Source organism: Danio rerio, chromosome 2 (genome assembly GCF_052040795.2).
Source record: "Danio rerio strain M-AB ecotype USA chromosome 2, GRCz13ab, whole genome shotgun sequence".
Taxonomy (NCBI): domain Eukaryota; kingdom Metazoa; phylum Chordata; class Actinopteri; order Cypriniformes; family Danionidae; genus Danio; species Danio rerio.
The window spans coordinates 38,801,999-38,818,828 of NC_141022.1; the positions used below are offsets into that span (position 1 = coordinate 38,801,999).

At 35.1% G+C, this 16,830-nt stretch overlaps 1 protein-coding gene across 9 annotated transcripts in view; it reads left to right on the forward strand.

Annotated features, from left to right (window-relative positions):
* The window catches only part of tnr (tenascin R (restrictin, janusin)), a 239,942-nt gene that overhangs the window by 212,916 nt on the left and 10,196 nt on the right, over nt 1–16,830 (forward strand). For all 9 annotated transcript variants that reach the window (XR_015477582.1, XR_015477583.1, NM_194383.1 and 6 more), the window contains 5 exon segments: nt 431–563; nt 2,464–2,615; nt 5,778–5,874; nt 15,420–15,581; nt 16,576–16,739. Coding sequence is in view for 7 of the 9 variants with exons in the window: in NM_194383.1 (NP_919364.1) it covers nt 431–563; nt 2,464–2,615; nt 5,778–5,874; nt 15,420–15,581; nt 16,576–16,739 (708 nt within the window). In the remaining 2 variants the exon portion in view is untranslated.

Consider the following 16,830-nt stretch of genomic DNA (forward strand, 5'->3'; position numbering starts at 1 on the left):
GAAAGGAAGTGAAGTGTCATGTGTCAAAGACCAAAATAGAAACGCCATCTCTTCCCAGCAGCACCAGAGCCTGATAAGACTCTTCCTCCCCCATCATGGGTTTTAGACCTGCCAATCATATGGAAGAAAAACACTGGGAGGAAATGCAGTATTGTATGAAAAGCACCCAACAGTAAGCAACTTGGGATCACAACAATTTGTCAGGCAGTTCCTAAAGTGATTGTGATCTGTTTTCTGCTTGTTTATGAGGAATATCTTTCCTCCCCACAATGCTAAGAGCTGCTTTTCTTTGTACTACATCAGGCATGTTTTCCACTAAACCGCTTTCTGCCACAGAGCGGTTTCATTGTTTAGTTTTGGTCTACGGTGTTTGAGCAAAAGCTAATGTAGTTATCCCTGCGGATTTTATCTGTGTCTGGTGGTGTTTTAGGAGCTGATCTTAGATGCGGAAGACACATGGATTCGTCTCGAGGGGCTGGCGGAGACCACCGAATATACTGTGAGACTGCAAGCCGCCAGAGGATTAGAAACCAGTGCTATTGTTTCTACATCTTTCACAACAGGTGTGAATCCTTCACATCTCCTGTAAACTTTAAACGGGGTTCATTCACTTCATTAGGTGCAAATGCACATTATTGGCCTATAAGGTATAAATCAATAGTAAGACCATCAAGGAACTTCACCTAAAACCACATGAAAGTTTGGAAAAATACAAAAGTGGAACTGATACATTTTCTACTAAGGATGTTTCTTTGTCAGACTTACAATTTTACTGTTTGACTTAAAGGGATAGTTCACCTAAAAATTAAAATGTACTCAGGGCTTACTGACTCTCAAGTGGTTCCAAAACATTGAGGTTTAGTGTTTTTTCTGTTGTACACAAAATAATATATTTTTGAAAAATGGCAGAAACCTGTAACCAATGACTTCCATAGTGGGGAAAAAACTATTATCATGGAAGTTAATGGTTACCGGTTTCCAATATTTTTTTGTAAAAAGAAACTCAAACAAAGTTAAACAAAGACTAAATTATAACAGAATATGCAGTATTGGCGGAAATATATCAATTAGGGGTGCACAAACTCAGACCTGGAGGGCCAGTGTACTGCATAGTTTAGCTCCAAATTCCTACAGCACAGCTGCCTGGAAGTTTCTAGTATACATACAAAGAGTTTGATTAGCTGCTTCAGGTGTTTCTATTTGGGGATGAAATTAAACTTTGCAAGACACCAGCCCTCCAGTTTGGGCACCCCTGATCTAAATAGTATATTCAATACTATAGCAATACTGTAGTAAACAGTACATTTAGTAAAAAATACTAAATAGTTATGTCAAAAAATTTTATTGAGTACTAACTCTTCGCCAGGCCAACAATAACATTTTTTTGCTGAATCTGTAGCTCTTGGTTATTCATAACATGCAAGTCACTGTCAGCTGGCAATTTGATGACATGAAAAACATACAGAACAATTAAAATGAATATCTGTGAATTTTAACAGAATATTGAGGTGTTATGAACCAAAAATATCTGTGAGGTACCAGAGGTTGCAGATTAAATGTAATAAAGTTGTGAATATTGTTCGGTGTCTTGCACAGAACCATAATTTCCCTCCATACCATATCATTAGGAGCCATAGGTATTAATTTAGTTCTGCCTGTAGTTTGCCATGTTTTTTGATTATAAAAGTATAACTGTTAAATGGTTAGATCACCCAAATATTTAGAATTCTGTTAATATTTATTACTCACCCTTATGACGTCAAAAATTTAGATTAAATCTTAGACATCCCTTATTCTCCATAGACAGCAATGGTCCTAAGACACTAAAATCCCAGAAAAGGAACTAAAAACATTCAGTTCAGTACATTCAGTGGTTAAACTATAATAATTTTAAGCTCCAAAACCCTGTTTATGTGTCAAACAATATTGCCTAAAATATTTCTTAACATAAAAAGTTTTCCTATATCCTATATAGGATTGATAAATGAAAAGCTAATTTTCATAACTTTATAAACTTTCATCTTTAAAAACCATATAATGGTTTTAAATAGTTTAGGATTAGTTTCCAACTAGAAATAAATATGTAAATTACTAATGCAAAACAAGGAGACCAGCTCCATTGTCATCAAATCTTTTACAGCAGGTGCAGATATCCCACATCTCCTGTAAACTTCAAATTAGGTTCATTCACCCCATTACATTCCAGTACACAATATCAACATATCAACAGCATAAAGTACAAATCAGTTGCGACACCTTCAGCGCATCTGTGCACATCGCTCATTTACTGCCCTGTGTTTCTGTGACTTTACAAGCAACCTTCTTCCAAATATAGTATTTCATAACACCAACACTTTCACACTTCATTGTGGTCGCAAATCACCTCTCATTAACCTCTTAGTGGCCCCTCGCTTTGTTTGGCTGTGTTGTTTTGAATATTTCTCAACCCTTTTTCTTCCACAGGAAACCGATTGTTTCCAACGCCACAGAACTGTGCGCAACACCTCCTAAACGGCGAGACTCTAGGTGGGATCTACACTATCTACGTCAACCGAGACCTCAGTCAAGGCGTGCAGGTTTACTGTGACATGACCACTGATGGAGGCGGCTGGATAGTGAGTGAGAGATCTGAACCTGTCTGTTTTGTGCTGAACATCTGGCATGATATACACAAAATAGCTTGTTATAGAGCTGCCCGCTGTGCAAATCAGCAGTTTAGACCAATTTTCAAACTGGTTAGAAAAACTAAAGCTCATTGAAATTACTATTTTGCATATTTTTAGTGCATGACATGTATTAATAATTGTATTGATTTGAATAGTAATATTATTGATTAGAGTATATTAATACCATTGATTATATACACTGCATGACAAAAGTCTTGTCTCAGTTGTAAGAGCAACAAATAATAACTCGACTTCTAGTTGATCATTTGGAAAAGTGGCAGAAGGTAGATTTTTCTGATGAATCATCTGTTGATCTGCATCCCAATCATCACAAATACTTACAAAGACCTACTGGAATCCGTATGGACCCAAGATTCTCACAGAAATCAGTCGAGTTTGGTGAAGGAAAAATCATGCTTTACAAACCACAGGAGAGGGCAAAGTGTTCAGCAGGATAGCACTCCTTCCCATACTTAAGCCTTCACATCAAGTTCCTGAAAGCAAAAAAGATTAAGGTGCTTCATGTTTGGCCAGCCCAGTCACCAGTAATGAACATTATTGAGCATGTCTGGAGTAAGATAGAGAAGACATTGAAAATGAATCCAAAAAATCTTGATGAACTCTGTTAGTCCTGCAAGAACGCTTCCTTTGCCATTTCAGATGACTTTATTAATGAGTTATTTGAGTTATTGCAGAGATGTATGGATGCAGTCGTCCAAGCTCATGGAAGTCATACACAATATTAATTCTTTTTCCATTGCACCATGACTTTATATTCTATACTGTACATTACTTCTATTGAGTGACAAGACTTGTGTCAAAGCAAAGTCAGACCTTACTCTTCTAATTAAATAATAAAAAAAATTAATTAATTTTGGTGAAATAAGTGTCATCTAGAGGCCTTTGCCTTTCATATTAGCCACCTCTGATAACAAGTCATCAACTAAAAGTTATTATTTGTTGTTCCTAAAACTTCTAAAGGAGACAAGACTTTTTTTGGCAGTGTACTGTTAATATCAGTTAACTGCATTCATTTAAATATATGTATTACATTTTGATTCAATTACTTATTTCTGTATCCTATACAAGTTCATATTATTATATAATGTTTATACACATTCATTATATCATTCATATGAATCTGATATTAATTGTGTTATTTATCAGCTGTTGATTTATATTAATTGCATATGCTATTAGGAGTTAATAATATGTATTGATATATATATATATATATATATATATATATATATATATATATATATATATATATATATATATATATATATATATATTTATTTATTTATTTATGCACTTATTTTTGTTATTTAGACAAGGGGTTTGGAGAAATGTTTTTTTTTTACCATTTTTTTTCCGTAGAGTTTTTTTTTTTTTTTTACACCGGACAAATGGCACTTACATCAGCGAAGGTCAGACTATTGATTTTACAATTCACCTTGAACCATATTGTCTGTCCTAATAATGTTATCATCCAATTGGCAAATACATATAATTGCCTTTAGCACTTACCAAGTGTACGTTTTAGGTCCTGCCATCTTTCTCCACCCAGAGACCAATATTCAGAACACAACATATGCTGGAGATTGTCCATTCTGCTCTTTACAGCTGGTCTTTACTGGTCATGACCACCAACACAGCTGCCTTTCATCAATAAAATGACACTGCTGGGATACATTGTCATTCATTTGCTCCATATTGCCCCAAAACACAATGGGCCTTATTCAAAAACACAATCAGAACATTTTTTGTGTAATTCTGATATACATTTTCTGAAATTTCTGATATTATCATATTTTCGAAATGTTAGTTGGCATGAATGAAATGTACATTAGCTTCCTACCATGCGTAAATGTGGTGTAAAACCTCTGTGTTCTTCCTGGCAAACTCAATACACTTAATTTTGGTGCAATGGCTTGTCACCCAGCTGTTCAGTAAATTGGGGAGGCATGGGACAAATATGCCAATCAATCATCATACTGTATTTGTACAACAACTAAACAACAAAGAAGAAGTAAATTTTACTGACTACTTCATTTTCATCTTCAAAAATATTCTTCAAAATAAGATGCTAAGAAAAAATTACTGGTGCAGATTGAATTGTAGCAATTCTCAGGCGATATACAGCTGGCCATTTTGGGACAAGGGCTTGACATTTTAAAGCTGGTTTAAAATGGTTTGGTGCAGGGCTGCAGGATATTGGAAAAAAATTTAAATTGCGATATTTTTTTATTTTGCGATATATATTGTGATATGAATACAATTTCACCAGTTGACATAATATCTCTATTTGAAAAGATTTTATAATGTTAGATGTATTGGGATGATTCTGCAGTGAGAATGCGTCTCCATAAAATCTAATAAACAATTTATTAATTTTTGGGGTCCTCCAACACATTTTTGTTGTGCCCTGTGCTATCTGCAGTGCATTTCTGTATTTGCACATGTTGTGAGTATTTTTATGCACAACAATCTATAAATACAGTCAAGAAAAAGATATAAAAACATGTTTTGTCGTCTAACAGTATTGACGTGTAGTATCTGAATAATAAAAATACAAATTATTCAATAAAATTAATTGTAGTTGAGGTCAAAATGGTACAATTTCTTATACCTGAATGCCTTTAAAATCATTATACAATCACAAGCATCAAAAACACATGCAAATGATGAATTATAATGCAAACTCAACATTGCATATATCCTGCGATGTGACTATTGCGAATGATCGATGCCGAAACCATATATTGTGCAGCCATAGTTTTTATGGACTTTGGTGGTTTATACAATATTTATGTTTATTCAAGTCTTTTGTGCATTTTATGTTTCTGGAAGTAACTTGCATGAGTATAATTTATTAGGGATTATGCTAATGGTGAAAGAGAGTGTTCTCGCATCCTATTTCCGAATTACTGGAATTCATTAACATACATACACATTTAAAATCTGATGTTTACAATGCAATGCAGAGAACAGTTTTTGTGAAGGCCTGTGTTTTGCGTATTTCACTAAACTTACTATTTTATTTACAAAATCTTTCCTGAATGACGCAGCTCAGTGCGTCAGCTGAAACCTCTGCTGACTGTCTTTCAGGTGTTTCAGAGACGTCAAAACGGTTTGACGGATTTCTCCAGAAAGTGGACTGACTACAAGATCGGTTTCGGCAACCTGGAGGACGAATTCTGGCTCGGTGAGAAGATGTGAACTACACTTGAATTATAGACAGAGCAGTTACAGCTGTCTGGAGAAAGGGCTGCTACGTGATGAACCTTAATAGTACGCCTTCTTTAGGCCCCATTAATCTCTAAATTTTCAGCACTTTCTCACAAATGTGTTTTATTCAAGCATACATCTTGAAAAATGTAAGTCAGCATTGAGTGCCCTTGACTAACAGTCTGAAGTTTGTTTTATTTGAAACAAGACACTGCAAGTGAATAGGATACAAAAAATAATAATAGTTATCACCATGCTTGAATTAAAAAATGTGTACGTTTTCTAAAATGTGTTGTTTATTTATGCAAATTGGCTATTATTTAATGAAATATACACTAGTTTGCATACAATTCTAGCTCAATTATTTGAACACTGGATGAAGTCAGAGTATTTCTTTTTATCACACATGAAGAAAAAATATGTTTTGTAGAGCGGCACATTAACTCAGTGGTTAGCATTGTCGCAAGCAGTGGTTCTAGTTTAAATGGCCCTACTCCCTAAATATCTCCCTTGACCCCAAAAAAATAAAGACACTATGTGGTTGATATTACATATATTTAAATATATATTTTAAATATATACATTTAAAATAATTTTAATGTTATTATACATTTATTTATGTTTATTTATTTTCAATAAATATAACAATTTGTTCTTTAGAATACAAAAAAATGTATATCTTTTATAGAATTATCTGTTGTCTTAGACCCAACTCATGGCCTAGAATTGATGTTATGAAGTCTTAGTTACTTCCCTGACTCCCCCTATTATTCCCCCTTTCTGCTTCATAGCCATGCTTAGTCAAAGTAGCACCATCATCATATTATATAAAATTAGTTTTGTCAACTTGCATGCCGACACACATCGTCATGCATGTAAACAACTGAGATCAGGATTAGCATGTGAGGCGCGCTGGAATGGCTTTCTGTGCACATGTGTCAATTTGTTTTCACCATGCGTTGTTTCGGTTGCATGTAAAAAATAACAAACTTGAGTTGTGAATTGAATTGTGAATGCCCCCTAACGTCTTTATTCTTGGATAACCACTCAATACACTTGCATAAAGTAAATCTTATCTTGAAGCTTTTACTAGGGAACTTTTTTGTTTCCCCCATGCCTCCCCCAGCAAGATGCTTCCCTGGGCGATCGCTCATATTGCCCATGCCTAAATCCACCACTGATTGTTGCCACACAGCAAGAAGATTGCTGGTTCGAGCCCCGGCTGGGTCAGTTAGCATTTCTGTGTGGATTGCATGTTCTTTTCGTGTTTGTATGGGTTTTGTTAAGGTGTTCTGGTTTATCCACAGTCCAAATAAATGCACTGTAGGTAAATTGAATAAGCTAATTGGCCGTAATGTATTTGTGTAAATGCAGGAGTGTATGGGTGTTTCCCAGTGTTGGGTTGCAACTGGAAGGGCATCCACTGCATAAAACATATACTGGATAAGTTTGTGGTTCATTCCGCTGTGGCAACCACTGATACAAAAAGGGACTAAGCCAAAGGAAAGTAAATAAATTAATAAACAGTTTTTTTAGAATAAAATGTTGTACATAATTAGGTGAAATATGTATAACAATAATAGCTCTGTAAACACTTTTAGAAAAAATATATACATAGAAATTAAACTGCAGTTCGGCGTAAGCTAATGTTGCTGAAGAGGAGATTTACATTTTAAGAACAGTTTTTATAAATATATACATTATAATTTAGGTCTAATTCACAGGAAAAACACACACACATTAGAAAAAGGACTGTTTTCTTTCCATTAGAGTGAAAAACTCTTTATGAAAAAGCCCCAAATCTCAAAACTGACAGTGTTTTTGCCTGCAGTGTCTTGCCTTAAATAACAGATTCCAGTACTTAGCCTAACTTGCTCCAGGGACACTGTATAGCTCTCCTATTTACTTGCATTATACGGAGGCCACTTTCAAAGGATAGACAGTGTGGTGCTGCTCTGAATAAAGATGAAAATAACACAAAGTCTTCTAGCGCCACGAGAGGCTGCATCAAAGCGCAGTCCTTTGAAAATCCTCCATGTGCCCTCATACATGCGGTATCTGGTGTTTGTATGAGCCCTGTGCTTCAGGACCCCTCCGTCTGTCTTGGTGACTCTCGGCTTTCAGATTCTGTTTAAATGATCCGCTAATTATTTTCATCAAAATCCAATTTGATGCTGAACAATAGAGACCCTTTTTTTCTTTTTATCCCTGATGCATAAATCTTATTAGAAAGCTATAATTATATTCATTAAAATTCACAGGGAAAAAAAGTAGCATTTGAGCACGGCGAGGATTTTGGAGCATTGTCTCAATTACAGATAAAAAGTAAACATTACAAATTATGCCTCTGCAGACATTTACGACTGGATAATATGTCTAACTATATTTAGTGTGGAAGGAGCTCATTTGAAAGATTTGGGCTCATAAGCAGAAAGTAAATACTGTCTGCAGGAGTGCATCTCCTTGCTGGTACTTTTGAAGAGTGGCTTCTTAATACACTGGGACTGTAAAAGTACACAGAAATTATGGTTTAGTACACACTTATATTTTGAACTCACTATTCAGTATGTCTTTAGAAGGGAAATGTTGCTGTGTTTACTAAGCTGGCTACAAATGACTTCAATTAGTTACAATGTTCTGAAGCATAAATAATCTTTCTTCTAGTAAAAATAGAGAATGACCCTTAATACCTGCCCTCTGCTATAATGTTAAAAGGGTTAAATTAACTACAGAGCCCAAATTGCTTTGAGTTGAGAGCTGGGTCTATTCTCTGCAAGCTATGATGACCTTCACATTGGTATTTTAGCGCGGATGTATACCTGGCCGATTTGCGATGTTATGGGCGAGAACGAGTCTTCTAACCTGTGTGTATTCCTATTGTGAAATTACCACATCAAACCTGACTTGCTAGCATGAAGGCAGTTCACTAGATTGAATCTGATTAATGTTAGCTCCACATATTACTATCAGGCACCTGTAGAGAGACCGAATATTTTTTAAAATGAATGACAGTGAATAAAAGTCAAACCAGGGAGCCGTTTGACAAAACAGTGCTCTTCTGAATCAAATCAGCAGGATGCCCTTCTGGATCTTTCACTTACTTCGAAGACACTACTGACTACGCTTACATGGACATCTGTAATCTAGTTATTTGCCTTAATAGACAATAAAAAATTAAGATGTTTACGTGAAGTGCTTTCATGTAAGAGTTTCCTGTAATTTTGGGTGACTTTAACTGCAGTTCTGCACTTTCACTCATGAGCATTTCATTCATAAGCGGAAAGTCTTACATGACAGTAATAGCTTTATTGCGTTGTGTACTTCAAGAATGCCACTAATAAATGCATTCTCCACATGTCTTAATTCCTTTTCAGTTTAGTTCAGATATGACTTTAGTCAGATTAAGCTCATCAAAAATCACTGTTCGGAGCTTATGTAGGCCTACAGTTCAAAATTCATGTTTAACTGAATAAACAGTTCGTAAACACAAGTACATCTTATTTAACATCATTTATTTTCATCATCAATTATCATAGTAGAACAGTTTCTCAAGCAGTTTGTGATGCATTTTGCATTTTGATGTCATTATTTGAGTAGAACACATTCTGAATGCCGTCGGTAAAATTCCAATGAGCCAATTTTATCTAGATTAATTCCAAGATTACAGTGAGATTAATATAGATTAAAACATTTTGTCTATGCCCACCTATAACTTATACAACAGTTCTGTCTGGTTTTTTAATCTGATTGGCTGATAGCCGTGTGATATTCTGCAAACAACAGCACTCTTCCAGCCTCTTAACGCTTCACCCTTGCCCATTTACACATGGCGTCAGCGTCAACACTTCCCATTCACTTTGAATGGGTGATGTCAAGTGTTGCCAAACTGAGTTGTGGATCTGTCGACGCGGCTTCAGTGGCGTTTCTCGCTGCAGAAGCTGGGGATTTCTCAACCCTTCAAGCGCCAATGGAAATGTCAGCCAATCTGATCGCTTTATGCAAAAACCCCAGTTCAGACTGTAGCCGATTGCGGGCTAATTTCATTGGCTGACGCTGCTTTAGATGCTTTGGTTTACATTGTTCATCCACAAGATGGCAACAGATAACGCATAAAAAGCCCTTATAGGATAAAACAGTGTAATTTCTAACTACAGCTGATCAATTCATTATTAAAGGTAAATGACATTCTAAGTCAATCTCTCTCTTTTGTAGTGCTGTATTTACACAGAAACTGGTAATGTTTGCTTTGCTCTGGCTTTTTCAGGGATAATTATTGTGATTTCCTGATTACAATTGAGAAATGTAAAGTGATGTTTGTGAAGTAGCAACAGTTTCTGCTGTCAGATGCAGATGTGAATAAGTGGTGAAAGACAGTAGTTATTCATACAAAAGGGTTTATGAGACTCTCTGTGTTTGTTTTTTCCTTTTTACACGATTTATGCCGTCGAACTGTTGTATAAACGCAATAACACACGCGTAGCATTGGTTGTATATTGTCACTGGTGGGGGCACTAAGGCACTCAGCCAGCAGCCTCGTGTCAACGCACACCTCTCACCAGTGCCGATGTATAGCTACATCGCACTGCTACTCATGTGATATTACTCCTATATATTTACAATTGAATGCTACACGATATTGTATACAATGTTTTGTTAAAGTTTTTCTTGAGGTGACGTGACACTTATTTTGTGTATGATCACATGATTGTATACAGTGATCTGTCTCGCCACATCAAATACAATCAAAACAGTAGTTATTGTTGAAATTTCCTCATTAAATGAAGAGAACATGAAAGATAAGTAACAAAACAAATCTTGTGATTATTGTACAAGAGTTACCCTATAGAATTTTAGTGACATTTGATTGATGCAGCAACTTAAAACAGCATAGACTTTGAGGATTAAAGAATCAATACTGATTTAACATGAAGATAGACACAAGTTTCAAATGTATTATTGCTTTTATTTACACAGTGCTATGGTAATACATAGCAGGCGGATGCTTTGTGTGAAATGCATCTATTGGGCTGTATACCACATCATAACCACATGATAAAAACAGGCACCGTGATCAAAATATACAATTCTGTATGCTGATCTGAATTTCCGTTAAACATTTAGTTAACTTTGCAAAGGTGTGAAGCTTGCTTGCATCTGTTGGAAATGTGATGCAACTGAAAATTAAGACAATCTGTTGTATGTATTTGTGTTACCAACTGTAGCTATTTGTTATACTATAGCTATTGAAAAAGCTAGTTGTTACTGACAAACTATAGAGGCTTTTGGTTTTGGTTTCCAACCTAGCTGTTATGTAATGCCCAAGCTCTTTTTGTTTATTTTATTTTATTATTTTTTTTATTATTATTATTTATTTGTACTGTACTGTATTTGGAACTATATTTTTGCAACTACAAATACCACCATTCAACATTTTGAGCTCAGATTTTATTATTTTATTATAATGTTTATGCAGCAACAATGCATTTACTTGATAAAATGTTACAGTAAAGACATTCATAATTGTACAATCAAAAATATGTTTTAAAATTTGTTCTCTTTTAAATAAATGCTGTCAGTAAAACGATGAATCTTAAAAAAAATCATGGCTTCGTCAAAAATATTAAGCAGCAGAAAACTCATCTTTGCCATCACAAAAATTACATTTTAAAATACATTAAAATAGAATTTATATTATTTTGTTATAATATTAAAATATCCTTGATCAAATCAATTCAGCTTCGGTCAATGAAGAAGGCCTATTTCTAAAAGATTTTAAACAATCCTAACATTTTGAACTGTACTGTGTATACCAATGCAACTATGTCAGTAAAATATTAATAATCCCACATTCGAAGACATGGGTTATACTACTTGCACCGAAACATTCAAGAATTACAAAAGGTTATTCAACAACTCATAAAGAAATCATTCATTTTAATACCCCGCATCACCCTGATATATTGAATTATTGACAGCATTTTTACACAGCAGCCTGTGCAACATGCATTTCTTTTTTTAGTTACAACCTTTTACTGACCTGCATCGCCAACAAGCACTGTCTGTTCATCAGCTACACAAACTGTTCTGGCCTGCCCCATTCAGGCATTCAAAGCAGAGAGCAGGTCTGTTTTTGCTGTGGTGTTTCTCACTGGTCTCTCCTTGTAATTCCTCACCTGGTCATGACTCTCGGTTTCTCCTGAATGGTGTGTTTAAGTAATGGAGCTGGAGTTCAGCCATGCAGACGGGACAGTACTATAGAGATATGATGTTATGGAAGAAGGCACAAAGTCATTCTGAAAAGTAATAGACTCCACTACCCTGTTAGGCTTTATTCCAGGAGATTTCAGTCTAAACTGTGGAGGGGAAAAATATTTTAGAAAATATTTTAGATTCTGACTGTTTGTACACAGAAGACATAGAACTAGTTTAATTTATTTTCAGTTTCTGCTTGAAATTATCCAATGATGATAATCTGAGCAGGCATTCACAAAAATAATAACATATTAATAAAAATATAGGACAGCACAGTGGCACAGTGGGTAGCAGGATCGCCTCACAGTAAAAAGGTCACTGATTCGAGCCCCAGCTGGGTCAGTTGGCATATCTGTGTGGAGTTTGCATGTTCTCCCTGTGTTTGCGTGGGTTTCCTCCAGGTGCTCCGGTTTCCCCCAGTCCAAAGACATGCAGTATAAGTGAATTAGATGAATTAATTTGGCTGTAGTGTATGAGTGTGAATGCAAGAGTGCATGGGTGTTTCCCGGTGTTGGGTTGTGGCTGGTAGGGCGTCCGCTGTGTAAAACATATGCTGGATAAGTTGTCGGTTCATTCCGCTGTGGCAACTCCTGATTAATGAAGGGACTAAGCTAAAAAGAAAATGAATGAATGGTATTTATATTATGAATCAATGTATATACAAAAACACATTTAATTACCAAGCTAAAACTAATCTAATCTAGTCTAATCTAATCTAATTAGTTTTTAAACAAATCTAATTATTTAAAAAATTAACTAGTGTCTAGTACAATACAATGACACAGAAAAAAGCTATTGAAAACATGAAAGGAAGGTGTAGAAAGGCAGTGAAAGCCCAGACAGTAGCTGAAATCTCTCAGGAGCTATTCAGCAACACTCTATCCTTCGTCATTATAAATTAATATTAGCAACTTTAGTCCAACATCAACATTATCAGGATGATGAAACCAGAGTGGACATTTCAGCAAGAAAATGATCCAAAACACAGCCAGGGAAACTCTTAAATGTTTTCAGAGAAAGAAAATCAAGCTGTAGAATTGCCCAGCCAATCACCTTACTTACAGCTGAGTTGACCAATGAGAAATTAACTCTCCTGAAGCACATTTTATAGGCTGTTTTTTCAATTCCAAGAACGCAGGGAACAGACTTGCATTCCTATAAAGACCGGTCTTTCTAGGTGTCTTCGGAAGAACGAACTCGGGAGACCACAAGAACAGAGAACGCATCCTGTGAGGAATGAGATGCTGCGTTTTTCCGGATGGTCACATGACCTGTTACATAACTGTTTTTAATAGAATATTATTTAAACATTACAGCATTCGTACAACGATTTATTGTTTTTCCCCTTTTTTAAAATATATACTATGCATTAAACATTATAAATATATGTTGCACAATACAAATAAAATAGATATTTAAATGAATTTCAGCAAACAAACACCCTTAATTTGTTTATTCCTTTATTAAGATGCCCATGGTAAAATTTATATTCACCGTTTCATTTAGGGAAACTCCTGAGGTAAATAAGTGACAACTCTGAACTTTAATAATAAATCTAAATAAAACGCAGCGCTTCCCACCTCCAGTCGCAATGACTTCTGTGACTTCTAGAGTAAGTTTGGCGCTGCATCTGTGTGTCCTCGATATCAAGAACACATCTGGGAAATTTCACGCGTTCTCTGTTCTTGTGATCTTGAGTATTGGAACTGAACTTTGGCAGCTTATGATGAAGTTACACGAGAACATGAGGACCCAAGACCGCTGAAGAACGCATATTGAGAAACACCCATAGTCTTTCTTCCAAAGCGTAGTATTTTGCATAGACATTGTGGGTGTAAACTGAGGCAGAAATTTTCAAAGCTTCCTAAAATGTTAATATGTTACACACGTATTAACATAAAATTTAAACAGTTATTAAGTACACCAAATTAGCTTTACAGGGACATCAAACATGAACCATGAAACAAGATTTATGATGGTTGAGGTAAACATTGATTGCAGAAGTATTGAAACCATAATGTTAACACATGAGCAAGAGACTTGTGGCAAAACACCCGATTACACATAAAGAGAATAAAAGTTTACATTAAAAGCATCAGTCTTAAGTAAAGAGCTTATATAAGTTCTTTGTGTGTTTATTTCTGAGCGCATTCCTTTGTTTCGTAAATATCTCGCAATCGAATTACACACTGAATATCCAGTGTTTTCTGGGTAGGAGAAGTTGACAGTGTTTTGTTTTTATGCAGTCCCAAAAATGTGTGAAATACAAAATGTTTTTATTTAGTAAACAATAAGTTTAGTAAAAATAAGTTGTTATAATACTAATACTTCTAATAATAATAATATAGGTGCAGACAGAGGTAAAAGCACCATACCTGAACACTAATGCAGTACTTTAACATCGAGAACAATAATTGATCAAATATTATTTATTAAGGATAATTAAAACAACATAGAAAATGTGCATGTGCAGTTAAAGTGCATTACTCTACCCAAAATAGTGAAAAGAGGTATCTGAAAATATCTGTTATATTTAAGTTATCATGCACTGTGTGATGCCTGGCTGATTTTAATCAAGTGAAAATGGTGCCTTGCAGAGATTGTACTGATTAGGTCAGTAAAAATGGTATTCATGCTGCTAAAATAGCATGCATGCTGCTAAAACTTCAATGAAGTTTTTTTTTTTTTTTTTTTTAAACATACCAATTTTATTACAACATTGACACCCTTACATGTACCAGTCGAAAATGTCTGGTAATTTAGATCTTTACCTTCACTGTTCCGGTTCATCATCCTTCTGCTTCCTGGGTTTAACTCTGTGGCTTTAAATCCTGAGGTGAGTTTAAGGGCTTAGTTACAGTTCAGAGGTACAGCACATCCACGTACTGTAGATAATCATGAAACAGATGGAGTTCTGCTATCAGCCGGCATCTACGCTATCAAAAAGTGATTGTGTCTTTAGCTAGACAGGGCATTTCTCCACCGCACAGTCAGACAATTTGATTATCTTCAATAAACAGACTGTTTATCTGCAGTCTTTGGCTCCTTATCTTCACAACATATAAGAGTCAGAGAGAGTGTGATGGACCACCAAACGGGAGCGCTGCTTTTATATTAAATTATGAGCTCTTATCAGTGTGCACCATATTTGAAGTCAACATTTTTACATGTTAAGAGGCTGGTGCATGGAGATGGCATGGCTGGGGGATAGATAGTGTTGTAGTTGTGTCTCTGAATTATTTATTTATTTTTGAGCATTTCTCTGTGCAGGTTTGGACAACATTCATAAGATTGCAGCTCAAGGTCGTTACGAGCTTCGTATTGACATGAAGGATGGCCAGGAGTCTGTATACGCCAACTATGACAGGTTTTCCATTGGGGACTCCAAGAGCCTTTACAAACTGAGGATAGGAGAGTACAATGGCACCGCAGGTAAGGCCGGAGAATATTTTTACTTTGTATATTGACAGAAAATAACTTGTTTTGGATTCCCTGAATAATTTAAACACTTTTCAAAGTTGATATCTTCAGGCTGCCTTCAATAATGCCTCATAATGCCTTCAAAATCGTCAATACTGTTTTCAAATTTTTGGTTTAGTCAGCAACATAATTTTTTTCTACTAAAACTATGTTGTATCTTAACCATATTGTTTTCAGGAATTAATGAATGGCAGACAGTTTCAGTTATAGCAGTTCAGAAATGCTTTAAAAATATTAGTGTTAGTATTAGTTTTTAATTATAGACCACAAAATATCTTTCTGGATTTACTGTACACTATTTATTAGTTTGGAATTTGATTGAAATGTTTCATATTTGTTTTAGTGATTTTCCCCATTTTTACATTGTATTAAATTTAGAATAACATACAAACTGAAAATGACCAATATTAGCTTATTTAATTAAACTGAATTTAATTAAGTTATTTGAATTTATACCTTAAGATTATGAAGGTTCATTCCATTGTGGCGACCTCTGAAATAGAGACTAAGCCGAATGAAAATTAATGAATGATTGAATGAACCTCATGATAGCTCAAAGTTCATAGTTATGAAACATAAACCTAAATGTGTTTATTTTATTTACAATAACTTTCACTTTCAAATGAAAACCGTATATATATATTTTTTCATAGTCCCATGATTTTTTAAGAGACAAACATATGTTTATCAGCAAAATTCGATCTCAATATGTTGATGCTGATATAATTCTAGGTTTTTCTAGAAGCTTAACCATTTGTTAAAATTTGAACAAAATAATCTACATTCTGAGAGTCTTAAAGTGAAAATTTGCTTTAAAACAGAAAAAAATGTGCTTTAAAATACAATAATATGCTTTAAAAAATATTTATGTTCTTGGTGAAACCTGACTTGAAAGAGTTGTAAGGGTTAAGCTTGTTTTTTTATGTGTGGTTTCTTTTTGTTCCAGGTGATTCTTTGAGCTACCACCAGAGCCGACCTTTCTCTACCAAGGACAAAGACAATGACATTGCTGTCACCAACTGTGCACTGTCCTACAAGGGAGCCTGGTGGTACAAAAACTGTCATCGGGCAAACCTTAACGGCAAATACGGAGAGTCTAGACATAGTCAGGTAAGCCTGATAGTACATACTGTAGCACTGGACTAAAATATCTACTATAGAGTATACTCCTATGAAGTTTCAGTTTATTTCATGTTCTGCA